Source organism: Scyliorhinus torazame, chromosome 12 (assembly GCF_047496885.1).
Source record: "Scyliorhinus torazame isolate Kashiwa2021f chromosome 12, sScyTor2.1, whole genome shotgun sequence".
Classification (NCBI taxonomy): Eukaryota; Metazoa; Chordata; class Chondrichthyes; order Carcharhiniformes; family Scyliorhinidae; genus Scyliorhinus; species Scyliorhinus torazame.
The window spans coordinates 12,636,763-12,656,286 of NC_092718.1; the positions used below are offsets into that span (position 1 = coordinate 12,636,763).

At 45.7% G+C, this 19,524-nt stretch overlaps 1 protein-coding gene across 1 annotated transcript in view; it reads left to right on the forward strand.

The window, feature by feature from the left end:
- LOC140387313 (transducin-like enhancer protein 3-B) overlaps window positions 1-19,524 on the forward strand; it is a 101,387-nt gene that overhangs the window by 19,907 nt on the left and 61,956 nt on the right. Inside the window, exon 5 of the mRNA XM_072470242.1 lies at window positions 17,805-17,867. Within this exon, the coding sequence (XP_072326343.1) occupies window positions 17,805-17,867 (63 nt within the window). The remainder of the gene's footprint in view (window positions 1-17,804; window positions 17,868-19,524) is intronic.

Sequence of the window (19,524 nt, forward strand, 5' to 3'; positions counted from 1 at the left end):
TTTAAACAATACTTTTCCATTTCTGCTGTACCACACCTGTAGAGTGGGCCGTGTGCTCCCCATACCACAATCTATTAAAAGTTCTGGGTCAGGTGGACTCCATGATACACTTTGGGGTTCTCTAAATCCTGGCCAATAACAAATTGGGGGGCTCGAGGGGGATAAAAGTCTATCTATTGGATTGGCTTAGTGAACTTAAAGACAGTGAGGGGTGAGCATGTTGTGGGTGCTATTCAGGTGTGGTATTCTAGTTTAAGTGGGGAGTGTGTTCTGGATAATAGCTCTTTCAGAGACTCTGCAGTTTTTGGCGGTGGAGACGGCCACACGCAGTACCCTACGGACAGAGACTAAAAGCAGACCGTTAGATTTGGCAAAAACATTGCAGTTAACATTACCTGACAAAATGCGAAAAGGTGGGGTAATTATGGCGGTGGCTAAGCATTTAAAGTTGCCTGAGATACAGTTTGACTCATTGGAAATGGCAAAAATTCTGTTCCAAATTAAACAAATGGAACATGAGAAAGAATTAAAGCAGCTTGAATACAAAAGTGATAGAGAGGAAAAGAAAGAGAGAGGAAAAAGAAAGAGACTGGGAGATACAGATCAGGGAAAAGATAAAGGGAGAGAGTTTGAACTTCAGAAAATGGCCATGAAACATGACAGTCAGTTAAAATTGGCAGATGTAAAGGGAAACGTACAGTTGGATGATAGTGATGAGGATAGTGAGAAAGAGCATCATAGTCGAAGGCTTGGTGGGAATCTATTTAAATATGTCCAAGCATTGCCAAGGTTTGACGAGAAGGAAGTGGAAGCCTTTTTCATTTCATTTGAGAAGGTCGCTAAACAAATGAAATGGCCACAGGACATGTGGGTATTACTGATTCAAACAAAGCTGGTAGGTAGGGCTAGTGAAGTATTTGCATCACCATCAGAGGAGGTATCTGAGTCGTATGAGGAGGTGAAAAAATCCATCTTAGGTGCATATGAACTAGTGCCTGAAGCCTACAGACAAGGTTTAGAAATTTAAGGGAAGACCCTGGTCAAACATACATGGAGTTTGAAAGGATCAAACAGAGTAATTTTGATAGGTGGATAAGGGCTTTGGAAATAGACCAAGTGTATGAAGCTCTCAGAGAAATTATACTTTTGGAGGAGTTTAAAAATTCAATTCCTGATGTAGTGAGAATTCATGTGGAAGAGCAGAGTGTTAAAACTGCTAGATTAGCAGCAGAAATGGCAGATGATTATTAATTAGTTCATAAATCAAAGTTTGGTTTCCAACATCAGTTTCCACTTGAGGGATAGAAACTGGGTCGTCAGAAATACTCAAGTGGTAAAGGTAAAAGGTGATCTGATGGGAGATAATGAGAGTGTACCTCAGATTAAAACAGAAATCCAGGACGGTGGAAAAGAAATGAAAAGTTTCAAATGTTTTCACTGTAATAAACTATCCCACGTAAAGTCACAGTGTTGGTGATTGAAGAAAAGCACTGGGAAGGCTGATGCGGTATAACAGGATAAGATCGTGGGGTTTGTTAAAGTGATAAAGGAAAGCCCAAGTGATGCGAAGGAGGTGCAAAAGATTGTACAGCCTGATCAAGAGATGATTGATAAGAAGGTGCCAGATCTCTTTAAAGAATTTACTTGCGTGGGTAAAGTTTACTCGTGTATCAGGAGGAGCTGGTAAAGAAATCACAATTTTAAGAGATACAGGAGCTAGTCAATCTTTAATGGTAAGAGATGAGGAGTTATGTAGTTTGGGAAGAATGTTGCCAGAAAAGGTGGTAATATGTGGAATTCGGGGTGAGAGGAGTAGCGTTCCATTATATAAGGTAAGGTTGGAAAGTGCAGTGAAGTGGTAGGAGTAATCAAGAAACTATCTTGTCCAGGAATACAGTTTATCTTGGGTAATGCTAGAGCTGGATCGCAAGTGGGAGTGATGCCTACGGTGGTTGGTAAGCCAGTGCAAAATCAGACAACTGAAGTGTTGAATGACGAATATCCTGGGATTTTTCCAGATGGTGTAGTAACAGTCACAGGTTAAGACAAGAGGAGAAATCAAAGAGTGAAGTTGAAGTGCAATTATCAGAAACTAATTTTGATCAGATGGTTGAACAAGAACAGGTGGAGGATAAGGCGGATATTTTTAGTTCCGGAAAATTGGTGGAGTTACAACAAAAAGATAGAGAAATAAAACGGATGCAGAAAACCTGCACGGAAGAGGAACCGGAGCGTATACCAGAGTGTTAGGTGGATAAGGGCTTACATATGCAGGCGGATGAAAAGTGGGCAGAAGTTGATCAAGTAGTATTGCCGGTAGGGTACAGAAAGGAGGTGTTGTGAGTTGCACATGAGGTACCAGTAAGAGGTCATTTGGGAATAAAAAAACTCGAGCTAAAATCCAAAAACATTTTTATTGGCCTGGGCTACATAAAGATGTAGTTAAATTTTGTCAATCATGTCACATGTCAAGTGATAGGGAAACCTCAAGCAGTGATAAAACCAGCACCCTTGATACCCATTCCAGCATTTGAAGAACCTTTTACACGGGTCCTAATTGATTGCGTAGGGCCGCTTCCTAAATCGAAAAGTGGGAATCAATATCTTTTGATAATGGATGTGTCTACTAGTTTTCCAGAGGCCATTCCAGTATGTAATATTACAGCTAAAAAGATTGTGGAGGAGCTACTTCAATTCTTTACTAGATATGGACTACCCACAGAAATACAATCGGATCAAGGATCAAATTTTACCTCCAGGTTATTCAAAGAAGATATGGATAGCTTGGGAATAAAACAATTTAAATCAACTGCGTACCATCCAGAATCGCAGGGAGCATTAGAAAGGTGGCATCAGACATTAAAGACAATGTTGAGGGCGTATTGTCAAGATTATCCAGAGAATTGGGATAAAGGAATCCCATTCCTGTTTGCAATTAGGGATGCACCAACTGAGTCAACCAAATTTAGTCCTTTTGAACTAATTTTTGGTCATGAGGTAAGAGGACCACTTAAATTGATTAAGGAAAAATTGGTGAGTGAGAAATCGGAAGTTACACTATTGGATTACGTGTCAAATTTTAGGGAACGATTAAATAGAGCAGGCGAATTGGCTAGACAACACTTAAAAGTTGCACAAAATGTGATGAAACGGGTAGCGGACAAGAACTCCAAAATTCGTAGTTTTGTCAGTGGAGATAAAGTTTTAGTATTGTTACCACTGGTAGGTGAGCCTTTAAAAGCTAGGTTTTCTGGGCCGTATCAGATTGAAAGGAAATTAAGTGAGGTGAATTATGTGGTCAAAAACACCAGATAGAAGGAAGACTCACCGAGTGTGTCATGTTATTATGCATAAAAGGTACTTTGAAAGGGAAGGAGAGAAAAAGGAGGCGGTTTTAATGATTCTAACTCAAAGTGACAAACCAAATCCAGATGACTGTGAATTTGACATACCTCAAAATAAGTTGGAAAATGAGGATGTTCTTAACAATTGGGATAAATTGTTGAGTTACCTTCCAGCGGAAAAACAAACTGACCTGAAAGAGTTATTGGTATCACATGGGCAAGCTTGTGGGGATAAATTGGGAAGTACTAAAATGGCTATACATGATGTAGATGTGGGAAATGCTGTTCCAATCAAACAACATCCATATAGACTTAACCCTTTAAAATTGGCACAGGTAAACAAAGAGATTGAGAGTATGCTTAAAAATGGCATAATTGAAGTGGGTTGCAGCCAATGGAGCTCACCCATAGTGATGGTACCAAAACCGGACGGTACCTAACGGTTGTGTGTGGACTATAGAAAGGTGAATGCAGTTACAAGAATGGACTCTTATCCTATCCCACGTTTGGAGGATTGCATTGAGAAAGTGGGACAATCCGCTTTTATTTCCAAACTGGATTTACTTAAAGGTTACTGGCAGGTACCTTTATCCGAAAGGGCGAAGGAGATTTCAGCTTTTGTGATTCAAGATGGTATATGCCAATTCAAAGTTACGCCATTTGGCATGAAAAATGCCCCAGCCACATTTCAATGGTTAACTAATGCAGTCGTTTCAGGATTACCCAATTGTGCGATATACATCGACAATCTGGTCATTTTCAGCCAGACATGGAAGGAACATTTGAAACATCTGATGGAGTTATTCGATCGACTTCAGGAGGCGGGTTTGGTGATAAACCTAGCCAAAAGTGAATTTGGAAAAGCCCAAGTCACTTTTCTTGAGGAGGTTCCGATACCCTCAACTCGAAGGGAAATAATGCGATTTCTTGGCATGAGTGGATTTGATCGAACATTTGTGAAAACGTTTTGTAGCGTGATTGCTCCACTGATGGACTTGCTTAAGAAGCGTTAAAAAATTTCAGTGGGCAGCGGACTTTCAACAGGCATTTGACTGCCTGAAAACTGTGATAACAAATGCTCTTGTGTTGGAGAATTTCAAGGGACTCTTGTGATCAGATTGAACTACAGTATCTGACTTTAAAGTGAAATGCCGAGGCGTAGAGAAATGGATGGATCGTGCAAAGTTCTTCTTCAAAGAGACTGGTCAATCGAGAAGGATTTTAATAGAAGGAGGAGGAAGAACGAAAAAAAATGGACGATATTATACCTGTTTGCGTGTTTTTTTTTAAACAAAGTATATTGACTGTGTGCATTTCTTAAAGGATAGTGAGAAGGTGAGAAATGAAACCATCTTGAAGTTGATAGTTTTTTTTCCTTGGGGGGAGGTGTCATGAGAATGTCGCTTTAAGAAATGTTTGGCTGCTCATGTTACTGCAGTGATGTCAGAGTGTGGGTGGAGCTGAGCTCTGGTTCTGCTTTTTAGTTTCACTTTGAGAAAAGCTTGGGTGTGTCTTTTTTTGGTTTCGTTTTCAGTGTTGGAGCTGAAGCCAGACAAAGCAGGTGTACTGCTGTTCTGTCTGCCATGAAAAGACTATCTCTTGATCATTTAGTGAATTCAGAATTAGAAATGTTCTCAGTAGTCAATGTAAACCTAATGTGCTTCTGGTAAAAGGTGTTTCCTTTGTCTTCTGGATGTTGTTTGGGAAGTTATTCAGGATTACTTAGTGTTGCATTCTTTGGGGTTGTATTTGAATTGATGGTTGCGAAGATGTTCACTGTATGTTCTAAAAGGTTAACTTGAGTTCATAGAATAAACATTGTTTTGCTTTAAAAAGTACTTTTCCATTTCTGCTGTCCCACACCTGTAGAGTGGGCCGTGTGCTCCCCACACCACAATCTATAAAGGTTGTGGGTCAGGTGAACTCCATGATACACTTTGGGGTTCTCTAAACCCTGTAAGTCAACAAGACCAGAAAGGGTTTTGGTGATGCTGGAGGGGCGCAAGGAGGGCGCGCCCCCCCCCCCCCCCCTCCCCAAATGGACGTTAAAATAAAAGCAAAATACTGCAGATACCGGATGTCTGAAATAAAAACAAAACACAATACTCAGCAGCTCTGGCAGCATCTACGAGGAGCGAAATAGAGACAACCTTTCAGGTCGAGGACTCCAAAAAGTTAACCCGGTTTCTCTCTCCACGGATGCTGCAGGAGTTGCTGAGTATTTCTAGCATTTTCTGTTATTTTATCCTCCTTGCGGCATGTTGGGTGGGGAATTCCCTTGCTGCCCATTAAAGCCATTCAAGAAAGAATCCCAAATCATTCGCAACTCGCCAAGTGACAAAGTTTGGACCTGGTGTTGTATTTTGCGTACTTCCTTCTTTTGAACTGTTGAAATAGAATTCGCGTGGGGAGAGGGGCCCGTGGAATTTCTCTCAGTGTAAAATGCTCGAACATAGCTTGGTTCTTGAGTATACTACTTTAGGTACTACAGGATGTCTAGTTTGTGGCGGGGTAGAATTATCTTGAGGATGACTTCTTGCATGCAGAGACAGATGAAGCTCGGGTTGTTCCGTTAGCACAGTTGCTTGACAGCGCCAGGGTCCCAGGTTCGATTCCCGGCTTGGGTCACTGTCTGTGCGGAGTCTGCACGCTCACCCCGTGTCTGCGTGGGTTTCCTCCGGGTGCTCTGGTTTCCTCCCACAAGTCCCAAAAGACGTGCTGTTAGGTGAATTGGACATTCTGAATTCTCCCTCTGTGTACCCGAACGGGCGCTGGAATGTGGCGACTAGGGGCTTTCACAGTAACTTCATTGCAGTGTTAATGTAAGCCTACTTGTGACAATAAGGATTATTATTATTATTCTCCTTGGAACACAGTGAAGGTTAAGGGATAATTTAATCGAGGTGTTCAAAATCTTGACTGGTTCTGACGGGGCGAATAAGGAGAAACCGTTTCCAGTGAAGAGCATGAAACCTGAAATCGGTTACCGCTGGTTAATTGGCACGCGAGTTGGAGGTGACTTGAGGATAGACCTTTATCCTGCTGAAAGGGTGGTGGAAGCAGATTCAGCGGAAGATCTCCGAAGGAAATTTGGACGATTATTTGAAGGGCAGCCGAAGGAAAGAGACTCGAACCAATTGGATAACTGCGCTGCAGTGATAAGATGGGCTGAATGGCGACCTATGGTGGGGGTCACCGAGCATGTCACTCGCATGGAACATTTGCAGCTTTCATCTCTCCTTTTCTTTTTTGGAGCTGATTCCTTGCTTGAGTTACAGGTCCACCTCTGCCCGGGTACCTTGCCCTGGGCGTGGTGGGGAAAATCTTTGATCTGTCTGCCTTTGATGGTACAGACAGCCACGATGCCTAGTTAAGTTTGTTCTTGTCTAAATCCAACTGCACGATTTCTCCAACCAGCTGAGATCACTGATGTCTTCAATTGAACCCGATGTCACCTGACGAGCTCCGCACTGGATAAACTGTCACGGAAGCAATGTGCGATATTTTAGTCGGGTTTCAAGATGCTATGGAAATGCAAGTTGTTGAAGGGGGTTAGCCAAAAAATTGAGGCATCTTAAGATTTGAGGAGGTGGTGATGGACTGGGGTCAGACATAGGATTGGAACCTGGCTGGCTGGCATGTTGCTATATCTGCCCTTAATTTGTGGAGCATCTCTGATTGGCAGCTTGAAATTCAATTTAATAACCAGCCGTGGTGCATGTCACATGATTTCACAGACAGTTGGACAAAGGCTAGGAATCCTGCGGTGAGTAACTCTCCGGACTCCCCAAAGCCTGCCCATCATCTACAAGTCAGGAGTGTGATGGAATACTCCCCACTTGCCTGGACGAGTGCAGCTCCAACAACACTCCAGAAACTCAACACCATCCGGGACATCCAGCTTGATTGACATCCCATCCACAAACCATTCAATCCCTCTATCGCTGAAGTAGCAGCCAAGATGCACTGCAGATGCTCACCAGGGTTCCTTCGGCCGCACCTCGCAAACCCACGACCACAACCAGAGCAGCGGATACCTGGGGACGCCACCACCTGAAGACCATTCTGAGTTGGAAATATGTTGGCTGTTCCTCCACCGTCACTGGGCCAAACTCCTGGAGTGCTTGTGCCTGACAGCACAGTGGGTGTACCTGCACCTCGGGGACCGCAGCAGTTTAAGAAGGCAGCAAACCACCACCACCTTCGGAAGGGAACCTAGTGGTGGGCAATAAACACTGGCCTAATCAACGACATCCGCACCACGTAAAATGAATTGATTTTTAAAAAAAACTTGTGGTCAAGGAAGGTTCAATTTACATAATCATCTCCGGGACTGGTTCTCATGTAACCATGGTAACTGGGAAGATGGATTGCAAATTTTTCTTGGCTGGAAATCACTCATTGGGTGATCGGAGAAGTGTTTTCCCCACTGAGGCCTTGACAAATGGATCATATTACTGGGAGCTGTAATGCTTCACAAGGTCTACACTTGGCTGTTTTGGTCTTGTTCTGTCAGAGATTAATAGACTTGGCGTCAAACCGCTCAGTGTTTTTAGAACCATGTTTATCTTGCGAGTTGGGGTATGAGGTGAAAGCAAGAAAATCACTGTGGTTCACTGCTACCCCGCTGTGGTGGTGGAGCGATAATCCAGCATAAATTCTAACCGAAGAAGAGTCCTCCGGACTCTCAACTCTTTCTCCATAGGTGCTGCAGACTTGCTGAGTTTATCCAGGATTTTCTGTTCTTGTGTTAGATTTCCAGCGTCTGCATTGTTTTGCTTTTATTTAAACCTGGCAAGTCGGGACTGTTGGAGGGAGGAATATGGGCGTTGGCCACCTCGCCCCTCGAAGCTCTGGGTTTAATCGGAATCTTAAACTTTGATTGCCCACCTTCGTCTTGTAACACACGCGTGCCTGCCAGAAATCTAATCAATCTTTTGAAATGGAAGTGCAAGTTCAGCAGGGTTGGCTTGAACAAGATGAGCAGGGGTTGCTGCAGAATGTGATGACTCTGAAACAGCAGTTACACCTGTGCTCAGAACATGAAATGAAATGAAAATGAAAATTGCTTATTGTCACAAGTAGGCTTCAAATGAAGCCCCTAGTCGCCACATTCCGGCGCCTGTTCGGGGAGGCCGGTACGGGAATTGAACCGTGCTGCTGGCCTGCCTTGGTCTGCTTTAAAAGCCAGCTATTTAGCCCAGTGTGCTAAACCAGCCCCTTTAGGGAATCGAGGGTAGGGAGGGGAGGATAAACTACAGCCCCCTCATTCCCAGGTCAGAAAGGAATGCGATCTCGAGAAGTTTGACGTGTTAAGTGAGGTTTCGGTGATTTTTGTTCCGGATGCATCTTGGACCAATTGAAAGGACTGCGACACCTCCTGAATGGGGTGTCGACGGACGACCTTCAGCAATTCACTAATGAAAACAAGCAAGTGTTTGGCCGGTAATTGTTAATTTTGCTCCTTTTCTCCTCTGACCACTCATGGGGAAAGAAATGAGGGAGGATCGCCACCTGTGATTCTCTCTTTCCCCCCCCCCCCCCCCCAACCCCTGGCACTGCTGTTGGCATCCGTCTGGGTTTTGGCCATCCCATAATGGAGATTAGTGATGCCACAATCTGTGGGGATGCCCGAGGTGGTCGGTTGTTCGTTGGGCCTGTGATGACACTATCGTTGGCACTTTGTTTGCTGTGCTATTTTCCTCCACTACTCCCTGTGCTAGTGAGTTCCATTCTCGCTCTCTCGCTCTCTCTCCCTCTCCCCTGTCTCGCTCTCGCGCTATCTGGGTGGAAACGCTGTTCCTGAATTCCCTATTGGAATCATTAGTGGCTGTTTGTAATGGTGGTCTCCAGGTGTAGCCTCGTGAGCACGTGGAAGTATCTTTGTTTGTGGGAGCTTGCTGTGCACAAATTGGCTGCCATGTTTCCCACATTGCAACAGTGACAGTTTGAGCAAGAGTTTCGGTGGTTGTAAAACATTTTGGATTGTCCTGAGCTCATGAAAGACTCTATATTAATGAGGGTCTGAAGATGGGGCGACCTATCTGGGGCAGAGCTGTGGATTTCCCTTGCTGCTCTGTTGCACCCCAATGGGCAATGTCATTGGCTGATTGAGGATGATTGCTGGTTATGTTGTCTCTGGCCTGGCATTCTCTCTCTTTCCAGGAACGGCATGTTTGTAGCTGGAGGATGGAATTTTAAACTAATGACACAACCTTTCGGGACAATGGAGAGGTGAGGCTCCATTTAAATTGTTAATTGTCCCTCCGTGTGAAAGGGCCTGGTGACTTGGAGAATCGCAACCGAGATACATCCAGGAAAAGAGTCATGTGGCTATGGAATCTTTAATTGACAGCTTCAAAAGAAACTCCAGGGCTCTTAATTTTCATACCGATTAACATAAATACCACCCTCTTGTTTGAAGCTACTTGGGGGAATCTGAAAATTGACATCCCCTCAACAGAGTATTAACAAATATCCAGGGGTGGCGCAGTGGTTAGCACTGCTGCCTCACGGCGCCGAGGATCCGGGTTCGATCCTGGCCCTGGGTCACTGTCCGTGTGGAATTTGTACATTCTCCCCGTGCCTGCGTGGGTTTCACCCCCACAACCCAAAGATGTGCAGGGTAGGTGGATTGGCAACGCTAAATTTCCCCTTGATTGAGGGAAGAAAAAAAAAATTGGGTACTCTAAATTTATAGAAAAAAGAAAGCAGATATTGCTGGTGCTGCGCTGAGTACAGAAGACCGGGAAAGTTTAAGATGATAAATGGAAACTATTTCCTTGGGGCAGTGGGGGTTTGTTCAGAATGTTTATGGAACAGGTGGGAGACCGGGCATGATCTAATCCGATGACACAAGAGGCTTGCGGGGCTGTTCCCCGTGCCTTTCTGTGGTATAGTATCATAGAGTTTACAGTGCAGAAAGAGGCCATTCGGCCCATCGAGTCTGCACCATCCCTTGGAAAGAGCACCCTACTTAAGCCCATGCCTCCACCCCATCCCAGTAACCCCAGCTAACCGATTTGGACACTAGGGGGCAATTTATCACGGCCAATCCACCTCACCACGTCTTTGGACTGTGGGAGGAAACCGGAGCACCCGGAGGAAACCCACGCAGACGCGGGGAGAAAGTCGCACACAGTCACCCGAGGCCGGAATTGAACTGTGACCCTAGAGCTGGGAGGCAGTAGTGCTAGCCACTGTGCCGCCCCACAGTGTAGTGACCGGGCTAGAGTACAGCAGAAATGAAGAGTACATTTACACGCTCCTGTCTTCATTCCGTCGAATCTCATTTCTAGACACATTCTATTTCTGGCAATTACATTGTGTGGTAAAGGACTTCAAACGGCAGACTTTAGCTTAAGACCTGAAGTTTCTTTATTAACTGCATCTAAATTTAAAAAAAAAAAGCAAAGAGGAATGCTGGGCATGCTTGAACAAGTTGGGTTGGCAGCTGTGGAAAGAAGAGGCAAGTTAACCTTTTGAGGTCAAACATCATCGGGGAGCCAGTCTTATTGACTTCGAGCCGTATGCCTTGCGCGTCCCTTTTGAAAGTTACCATCGAATCTCCCGTCGTCCTTTCTGATCAGTGCATTCTGGATTGTAACCAGACTGACTTGTTTTCTTTATTGAACTGCGTTGTTGGCTGCGGGAATACCAAACATAGGCATTCAACGATAATAAATTGCATTTATGCAGATCCTAGAGTTTTTTGAAAACAAAAGCAGTGGTTTATCCATGAAAGCTTGACTGGGTAGACGTGAGAGGCTGAGTCGAGAACTATGGTCACGCTGTCGGGATAAGGTCATGGTTAGGGCTGAGATGAGGAGAAATTCTTTCATTCGGGGCTTGTGCGCCTTTGGAATTCTCTGTCCGGTGGTGTGGGAGCTGAGTCTATTCAAGGCTGCGCTGGATAGATTTTAGGATACTACGGGGACCCAGGGATTTGGGGGACGGTAGCAAACTGGAATTGAAGCAGAAGATCAACAATGGTCTTCGAGTGAATGGTGGAGAAGGATCAAGGGGCTATGTGGCGCCCTCTCATTTCTTGTCCAGTTACACCTAACGTGATGATGGGTGCCCAGGAAGGTGAATGCTGGGAGGAATGGCCAGGAGCTTCAAACCACTGGGTGTTGCAGATGGTCTAAAGGAGGAGAGAGCGTTGAAAGGTAGAGGAATTTGGGGAACGTATTAATGATTATGGGGACTTGCTAACCGAAGATGGGACTGCTAATGATGGAGTGAGGGCAAGGAGAATGCAGAATGCATGAGTAATCTCAAAATACCACCTCAGAGTTGCTTTGGGTTTGAAGTGTTTCACTTTGTGTATCAATGGTGTAGTTTCCTGAAGAATGTGCATTGTTCTATACTCTTTTATTCTATTTTTAGGAAGGGCTTGTGCAGTGGGTTGCATCCCTGCCTCCGAGTCAGGTTCTGGCCAAGGAAGGTTCCTGCGTAACGCGGCCAAACAGGTTGAGTAACAACCTGCAAATCCTTTCAAACATGTCAGTGTCTGGCGGTAAGCGTGGGAGAGACTCCTGGTCAGACACGCTTGATGTGGAGTGGCGCCCCTCAAGCTATAAGCCCCTGGCGACAGACGAGCGGCTTGTCCCAGGAATTATTTTAGCTATGGAAACAGCCAAAGGTCTGCCATAGTGCATCACCAGGCACAAGAAGAGAATTGGAATTCTATTTTTGCTCCCTTTTAAGATCCTGTGCAATTGTATGATTGGGTGCTCGATATATGGGTTCCCTCTTAAATGGGTTGGTGGCACGGTAGCACAGTGGTTAGCACTGCTGCTTCACAACTCCAGGGTCCCAAGTTTGATTCCCGGCTTGGATCACTCTCTGTCACTCTCTGTGCGGAGCCTGTACGTTCTCCCCATGTCTGCGTGGGTTTCCTCCGGGTGCTCCGGTTTCCCCCCACAAGTCCCGAAAGGCATGCTGTTAGGCGAATTGGACATTCTGAATTCTCCCTCTGTGTACCCGAACAGGTGCCGGAATGTGGCGACTAGGGGATTTTCACAGTGTGGTGGTATGTATTCCGGGTATTACGGTACCCTGTGATTCCGAGAGGCTATTGGTGGATAGACGCTGGGTCCCGATTGGATCAGCCGCCTACTGCCTCCACCCAGTAAGGCGGAGTATAAGAGCCCGCGTTCTCCCAGCAGCCGCATTCTGTAACTGTGCTGCTGGGGAACAAGTCTGCGTAATAAAGCCATCGATTGACCCCATCTCTTGTCTCGTGAGTGACTGATCGTGCTACACACAGTAACTTCATTGCGGTGTTAATGTATGTCTTCTTGTGATTATAAAAATTATTATTAACAGCAATGAAATAACTGACCAGTCAACCTGCAGTTGGGGATTTGGGTAGAGGCCCCACTGGTCTTTCACTCTGACTTGGGATCTTGTGTGTCCACCTCGGAGGCCGATTGGACCTCAGGTTAGCATTTTACCTCTGATCATGCAGCACTCCCTTGGTACTGGCACTGGGAGGGTCAGCCTGGATTATATACTCCACTCTCTCTGGAGTGGGAATAAAACCATCAGCTTCGTGGCTGAGGTTGAATTCCATGCAGACCGTGGATTCGAGCTTGATTCACCTGAACAGCAAGAAACGGCCAAAGGCAAATGCGAAGGGTTGCAATGTCCTGACCAAATCTCATTTGTGCACAGCCTCACTAACGACTTTAATTTTAGTGTCTCTGAGCTCTCTCATCTTCGCCCGCCCACCTCCATTAACAGCTGACTGAGTGACACTGGCGACCTGGGCCCTTTTGTGTGGTGAATACCGTTGGCCAGGTGTTGGGGTTCTGAAAACGGGACGTGGCAGGGCTAAGCTTGCGTCAGCTGTTGTTTGAAATGAAATGAAAAAATGAATGAAAATCGCTTATTGTCACAAGTAGGCTTCAAATGAAGTTACTGTGAAAAGCCTCTAGTCTCCACATTCCGGCGCCTGTTCGGGGAGGCTGGTACGGCTGGTTTGAGAATTGCTCGTTACCCAAGTTAGGCCAATTTACTTTGGGTGACATCACATCCTGGTGGAGGCCTTCTACCATTCAGTACGGTGGCGTGTGGAAACTTGTTGAGTTTATCTACAGCCTAAAGCAGCAGTATTCTTGCTCAGAATATAAAAACAGATAGTAAAAGTTTCTACAAATATATAAGACAAAAAAGAGTGGCTAAGGTAAAAGTTGGTCCTTTAGAGGATGAGAAGGGAGATGAGGAAATGGCTGAGGAACTGAACAGGCTTTTTGGGTCGGTCTTCACAGTGGAAGACACAAATAACATGCCAGTGACTGATAGAAATGAGGCTATGACGGGTGAGGACCTTGAGATGATTGTTATCACTAAGGAGGTAGTGATGGGCAAGCTAATGGGGCTAAAGGTAGACAAGTCTCCTGGCCCTGATAGAATGCATCCCAGAGTGCTAAAAGAGATGGCTAGGGAAATTGCAAATGCACTAGTGATAATTTATCAAAATTCACTAGTATCTGGTGAGGTCCCGGCGGATTGGAAATTAGCAAACGTGACACCACTGTTTTAAAAAAGGAGGTAGTCAGAAAGCGGGTAATTATAGGCCAGTGAGCTTAACTTCGGTAGTAGGGAATATGCTGGAATCTATCATCAAGGAAGAAATAGCGAGGCATCTGGATGGAAATTGTCCCATTGGGCAGACGCAGCATGGGTTTATAAAGGGCAGGTCGTGCCTAACTAATTTAGTGGAATTGTTTGAGGACATTTAACAGTGCGGTAGATAACGGGGAGCCAATGGATGTGGTATATCTGGTTTCCAGAATGCTTTTGACAAGGTGCCACACAAAAGGTTGCTGCATAAGATAAAGATGCATGGCATTAAAGGTAAAGTAGTAGCATGGATAGAGGATTGGTTGATTCGTAGAAAGCAGAGTGGAGATTAATGTGTGTTTCTCTGGTTGGCAATCAGTAGCTAGTGGTGTCCCTCAGGGATCAGTTTTGGGCCCACAACTGTTCACAATTTACATAGATGATTTGGAGTTGGGGACCAAGGGCAATGTGTCCAAGTTTGCAGACGACACTAAGATGAGTGGTAAAGCAAAAAGTGCACAGGATACTGGAAGTCTGCGGAGGGGTTTGGATAGGTTAAGTGAATGGGCTAGGGTCTGGCAGATAGAATACAATGTTGACAAATGTGAGGCTATCCATTTTGGTAGGAATAACAGCAAAAGGGATTCTTATTTAAATAAAATATTGAAACGTGCTGCTGTGCAGAGACCTGGGTGTGCTAGTGCATGAGTCGCAAAAAGTTGTTTTCCAGGTGATTAAGAAGGCAAATGGAATGTTGTCCTTCATTGCTAGAGGGATGGAGTTTAGGACTAGGGAGGTTATGCTGCAATTGTATAAGGTGTTAGTGAGGCCACACCTGGAGTATTGTGTTCAGTTTTGGTCTCCTTACTTGAGAAAGAACGTACTGGCACTGGAGGGTGTGCAGAGGAGATTCACTAGGTTAATCCCAGAGCTGGTGGGGTTGGATTACGAGGAGAGGTTGAGCAGACTGAGACTGTACTCGTTGGAATTTAGAAGGATATGGGGGGGGATCTTATAGAAACATATAAAATTATGAAGGGAATAGATAGGATAGATGCGGGCAGGTTGTTTCCACAGGTGGGTGAAAGCAGAACTAGGGGGCATAGCCTCAAAATAAGGGGAAGTAGATTTAGGACTGAGTTTAGGAGGAACTCCTTCACCCAAAGGATTGTGAATCTATGGAATTCCTTGCCCAGTGAAGCAGTTGAGGCTCCTTCATTAAATGTTTTTAAGATAAAGATCGATAGTTTTTTGAAGAATAAAGGGATTAAGGGTTATGGTGTCTGGGCCGGAATGTGGAGCTGAGTCCACAAAAGATCAGCCATGGTCTCATTGAATGGGGGAGCAGGCTCGAAGGGCCAGATGGCCTACTCCTGCTCCTTGTTCTTATGTTAACTCGAGTGGACACTTCCTCAGTCCCTGTATTTTGTCATCTCACTCTCGCTCTTTTCTTTTTCGGTCTCTCAAAATTATGTAGAGCACTAGCTGTCTCTCAACGGCCGTGTTTGGATATTTTTGTTGTCCTCGTGCAATTACAGATGTGGCTGCTGCCCCCCCCCCCCCCCCACCCCAAAGCTTTGGCAGTGGTGGGTGCAGAGAGTGTTGAAGTTGGACCAGAAGCCATTTTGACAGCTGTTTAACATCCAGGATTACACGGAGGTTTAGTGAAGGAGGAGAAAGGAACAAATGCCTCGCCGTTTGTGTCTTTCAATGAAACATTAATAGATGTCTGTGTGCTGGAATGGACAAGAATAATCCTTTTGAACTGCGAGGGCAGGTGGCAACTACCCTGTGTACAAGTGCTTGTGAAATTCATGATGTTGTATGAGGAATGTGTTCAGCAATGATCTGGTTTCACCTCATCCAAGTTAATATTTTATAAGCTCATGCTGTCTATTAGGACCACCGGTAAGGGACATTGTTAACATAAAGCGTTGTGATGCAACCAAATTCCATGATTTAAACATGTAAAATTATGAAGGGAATAGATAGGATAGATGCGGGCAGGTTGTTTCCACTGGCGGGTGAAAGCAGAACTAGGGGGCATAGCTTCAAAATAAGGGGAAGTAGATTTAGGACTGAGTTTAGGAGGAACTTCTTCACCCAAAGGGTTGTAAATCTATGGAATTCCCTGCCCAGTGAAGCAGTTGAGGCTCCTTCATTAAATGTTTTCAAGATAAAGATAGTTTTTTTGAAGAAAAAAGGGTTATGGTGTTCGGACGGGAAAGTGGAATTTTTTGAAGAATAAAGGGTTATGGTGTTCGGCTGGGAAAGTGGAGCTGAGTCCACAAAAGATCAGCCATGATCTCATTGAATGGCGGAGCAGGCTCGAGGGGCCAGATGGCCTACTCCTGCTCCTAGTTCTTATGTTCTTCTAACAATGTGTGCTTAATTGGGCAGCTTGGAGAATTGCATGTTTAATCTAACGGAAAAAGAAGAGAAGCCGTTGATATTTAGGGGACTTGAGCTGTACTCTGGGTGTCCATCAGTGCTTTGTTGAGGCGTTATGTAAAATATAATCCCGTTTCCAGGTTTCTTAATTGAATAAAGCAGTCTTGAATCCCTCCTGTTGTTTTCTCTAGGCGTTGCCATGAGAGAATGAGACGGAGAAGAACCCTAATGCCAGCGTGTGATTAAGTCGGCCTGTCTCCATGGCCACTAGCCTACCGTCCTGGGCGCTGTCGTTTTTAGCTGGTTCTGCTGAAGCCGAAAGGCTGCAACCTGACGACGGTAGCAGAAGTGTTTTTTTTGCCGAGGCTTAGACTGCGATGTCCAACCATCAATATCCGTAAACCTTGGCAGCCTCTTCCACCTGTTCCTTCTGTTCCTTTTAATAAGGAAGTGGAGGAATGTGGGGAGGTGCAGTTGAGGTAGAGAATCTTGTTGAATGGCGGAGCAGACTGGAGGAGTGAAATGGCCGAAGCTTTGTGTTGTAAAATGCTGCTGCTTGCGTATGAGGAGTTGCACCTTGGTGTGGAATCAATTGTAGCACTCTGTATCATTGAGATTGGGCGTCCTGGTATAGAATGGAGAGGGGTGAGTTGAATCCAGGGTTGGGTTCCATTCTAGGGTGGGAGGGTGTATGTACCAACCTGCGTATTCAGGATATGAGTCGCTTGAATGTTGGAACAAGAGTAGGCCATTTGGTATCTCTCTCCTGCTTAGAGCATAAGGCAGAGGAGCAGAAGTAGGCCATTCAGCCCATCGAGACTGCACCATTCAGTGAGATGATCAATTCTGTTGGTAGCTTCAAACATTCTCAACATTTTCACAATATCTGCACTAAAGTACTTGGGATATAATGGTGTTACCACTCACCTCAATTTAGTTTGCATTTGCAGCCTTCTACGACACTGGGTCATAACCTCTCGAACCCCCTAACTGGAACCCCCCCCCCCCCCCCAACAAAAAAAAAAAGCAGGCCCCACTCAACCCCAATCCAACCAGACCCCCTTGAGGTCCAACACCGGCCAACCCGCCCAGACCTCCGATTTTCCCCATGAGCCCCCAGCTCAAATCCACTCGCCGTAGACACTTCTGTTCTCCCTGGCCGGTTAGCTTCATTAAGACCTTTAAACCCACCTGCTGTTATAATGGAAGCGCTTCCTCCTTCAGTTCCCCCTCTGCTGGACTTTGACACTGGGCCTCTTGATACGCTGCCTGTATCTCATTCCGCCTGAGCCGGAAGGTCGGGGTAGATGGCCACGGAAGAAATTTAGTGCAATCTTGTTGAATGGCGGAGCAGACTGGTTGTCTGGAGTGTCCGTCTAATGCTGACTCTCGTGCGGAAGGTACAGCCCCGTGTGTTTCGCATTCTCCCAATTTTGTGTGAAGAGATTTTCCCTCCGATACTAATTTAAAGTTTTCTTGTTTCTTTTGCCTCCTTTTCAGACTGAGATTGCTAAAAGGCTAAACACTATCTTGGCACAAATCATGCCTTTCCTTTCACAAGAGGTAAGTGATCCTGCTCAATCCTGTAGTTATTTTGCTATTTAATTCTGTGTGAGTGTACAAGCTTAAAAGACTCTTGAGTGTCCAGTTTGTCGTCTAAGCGTACCTGGGCACCAAGAAATATCCTTTCTGCCTCTTCTTCTTCCCTCTTCCCCTCCCAAAATGTCAAATGTATGCACCATCCCACTGGTAGCCCCCAACATTGGCCTTGTCCTCTCTGTTAATGGACCCGCTATTTGAAGAGGATTGGGAGCTGTAGTTATCCAGATTCAAGTAGCCTTGGGAACTATGATTAACCTCCTCTTTAACCCACTTGTGTGGTGTTGCCCGACTTGGAGGAAATCTGTGGGGACTTTCTCTTTTCGCTCGATGGTTGATGCAAAAACGGCGCGTTTTTTCAATGGGATATGGACATCTCTGGCTGGGCCAGCATTTATTGCCCTTCCCTAATTGCCCCCCCCCCCAGCACGGTAGCACAGTGGGTAGCACTGTTGCTTCACAGTGCCAGGGTCCCAGGTTCGATTCCCGGCTTGGGTCACTGTCTGTGTGGAGTCTGCATGTTCTCCCCGTGTCTGCGTGGGTTTCCTCCGGGTGCTCCGGTTTCCTCCCACAGTCCAAAGATGTGCAGGTTGGGTGGATTGGCCAGGCTAAATTGCCCTTCGTGTCCAAAAAGGTTAGGTGGGGTTACGGGGGTAGTGTGGGCTTAGGTGGGTTGATCTTTCTGGTGTGGATTTGATGGGCCAAATGGCCTCCTTCTGCACCGTAAATTCCATGTCTGTGTCTATGCCCTTGAACGGAGTGGTTTTCTAGGCCATTCCACAGGGCAGTGCTGGGTGATCTGGGTAAGGGCTGCAAATTCCCTTCCCTAGAGCGCACTAGTGATGGGTTTTTAACAGCAATCAATCAACAATGCTTTCATTGGCCAACTTTTAGACCTTTTCATTCCAGACCATCTTCTGTGGTGGGATTCGAACCCGGGTTCCCAGATCATTACTCTGGGTCGCCAATCTAGCGATATTACCACGAGGCCATTGTCTGTTACAAGGCCTACTCGAAAATGCAGGAACCGGAGTCAGCCCCTTCAACCTGTTTTGATCTTCTCTTCCTTCCATCGTGACTGATCTGCATCTCGACTGTATTTACCCACCTTTTATCCATGTTCTTCGATACCTCCGTGCCCAACAAATATCCATTCACTTCAGTCTTAAATTTCAATTGACTGCCTGCAAGTCTTTTTGAGGAGTGACATTTCACCCCTAAATACTGCAGCTCTAATGTTTTTCCTGGACGTGAAACGGAAGCTTCAACTGACTTCCAACGACTGGAGTTTCATGACCTATTGCCCCGCCCTGACCCAGGGTCAACCACTGCTGATTGGCGATGTTGCTATTGATAGAGTGATGGTGGTTCCTCGATGTGACTCTTGTCACATCCCTGCTCCAAGGTGGTTACCTCTCCCATGGGGGAAGCAAGGGAAAGAGGAGGCTGACAGTCAGTCCCATTTGGGGGTCCATGTCTGCATGTTTTCCCAGCGTCCCTTGCTGTTCCCACTGCTGCGCAGGAGGCAGCATTGCCAGATTCTGGAAGGTGCGCGTGGGATTGGGCGAATGGTGGGGTGTTCACTAGTGGCAACGGTGCAAAAGCTGCTGTGAAGCCCTTC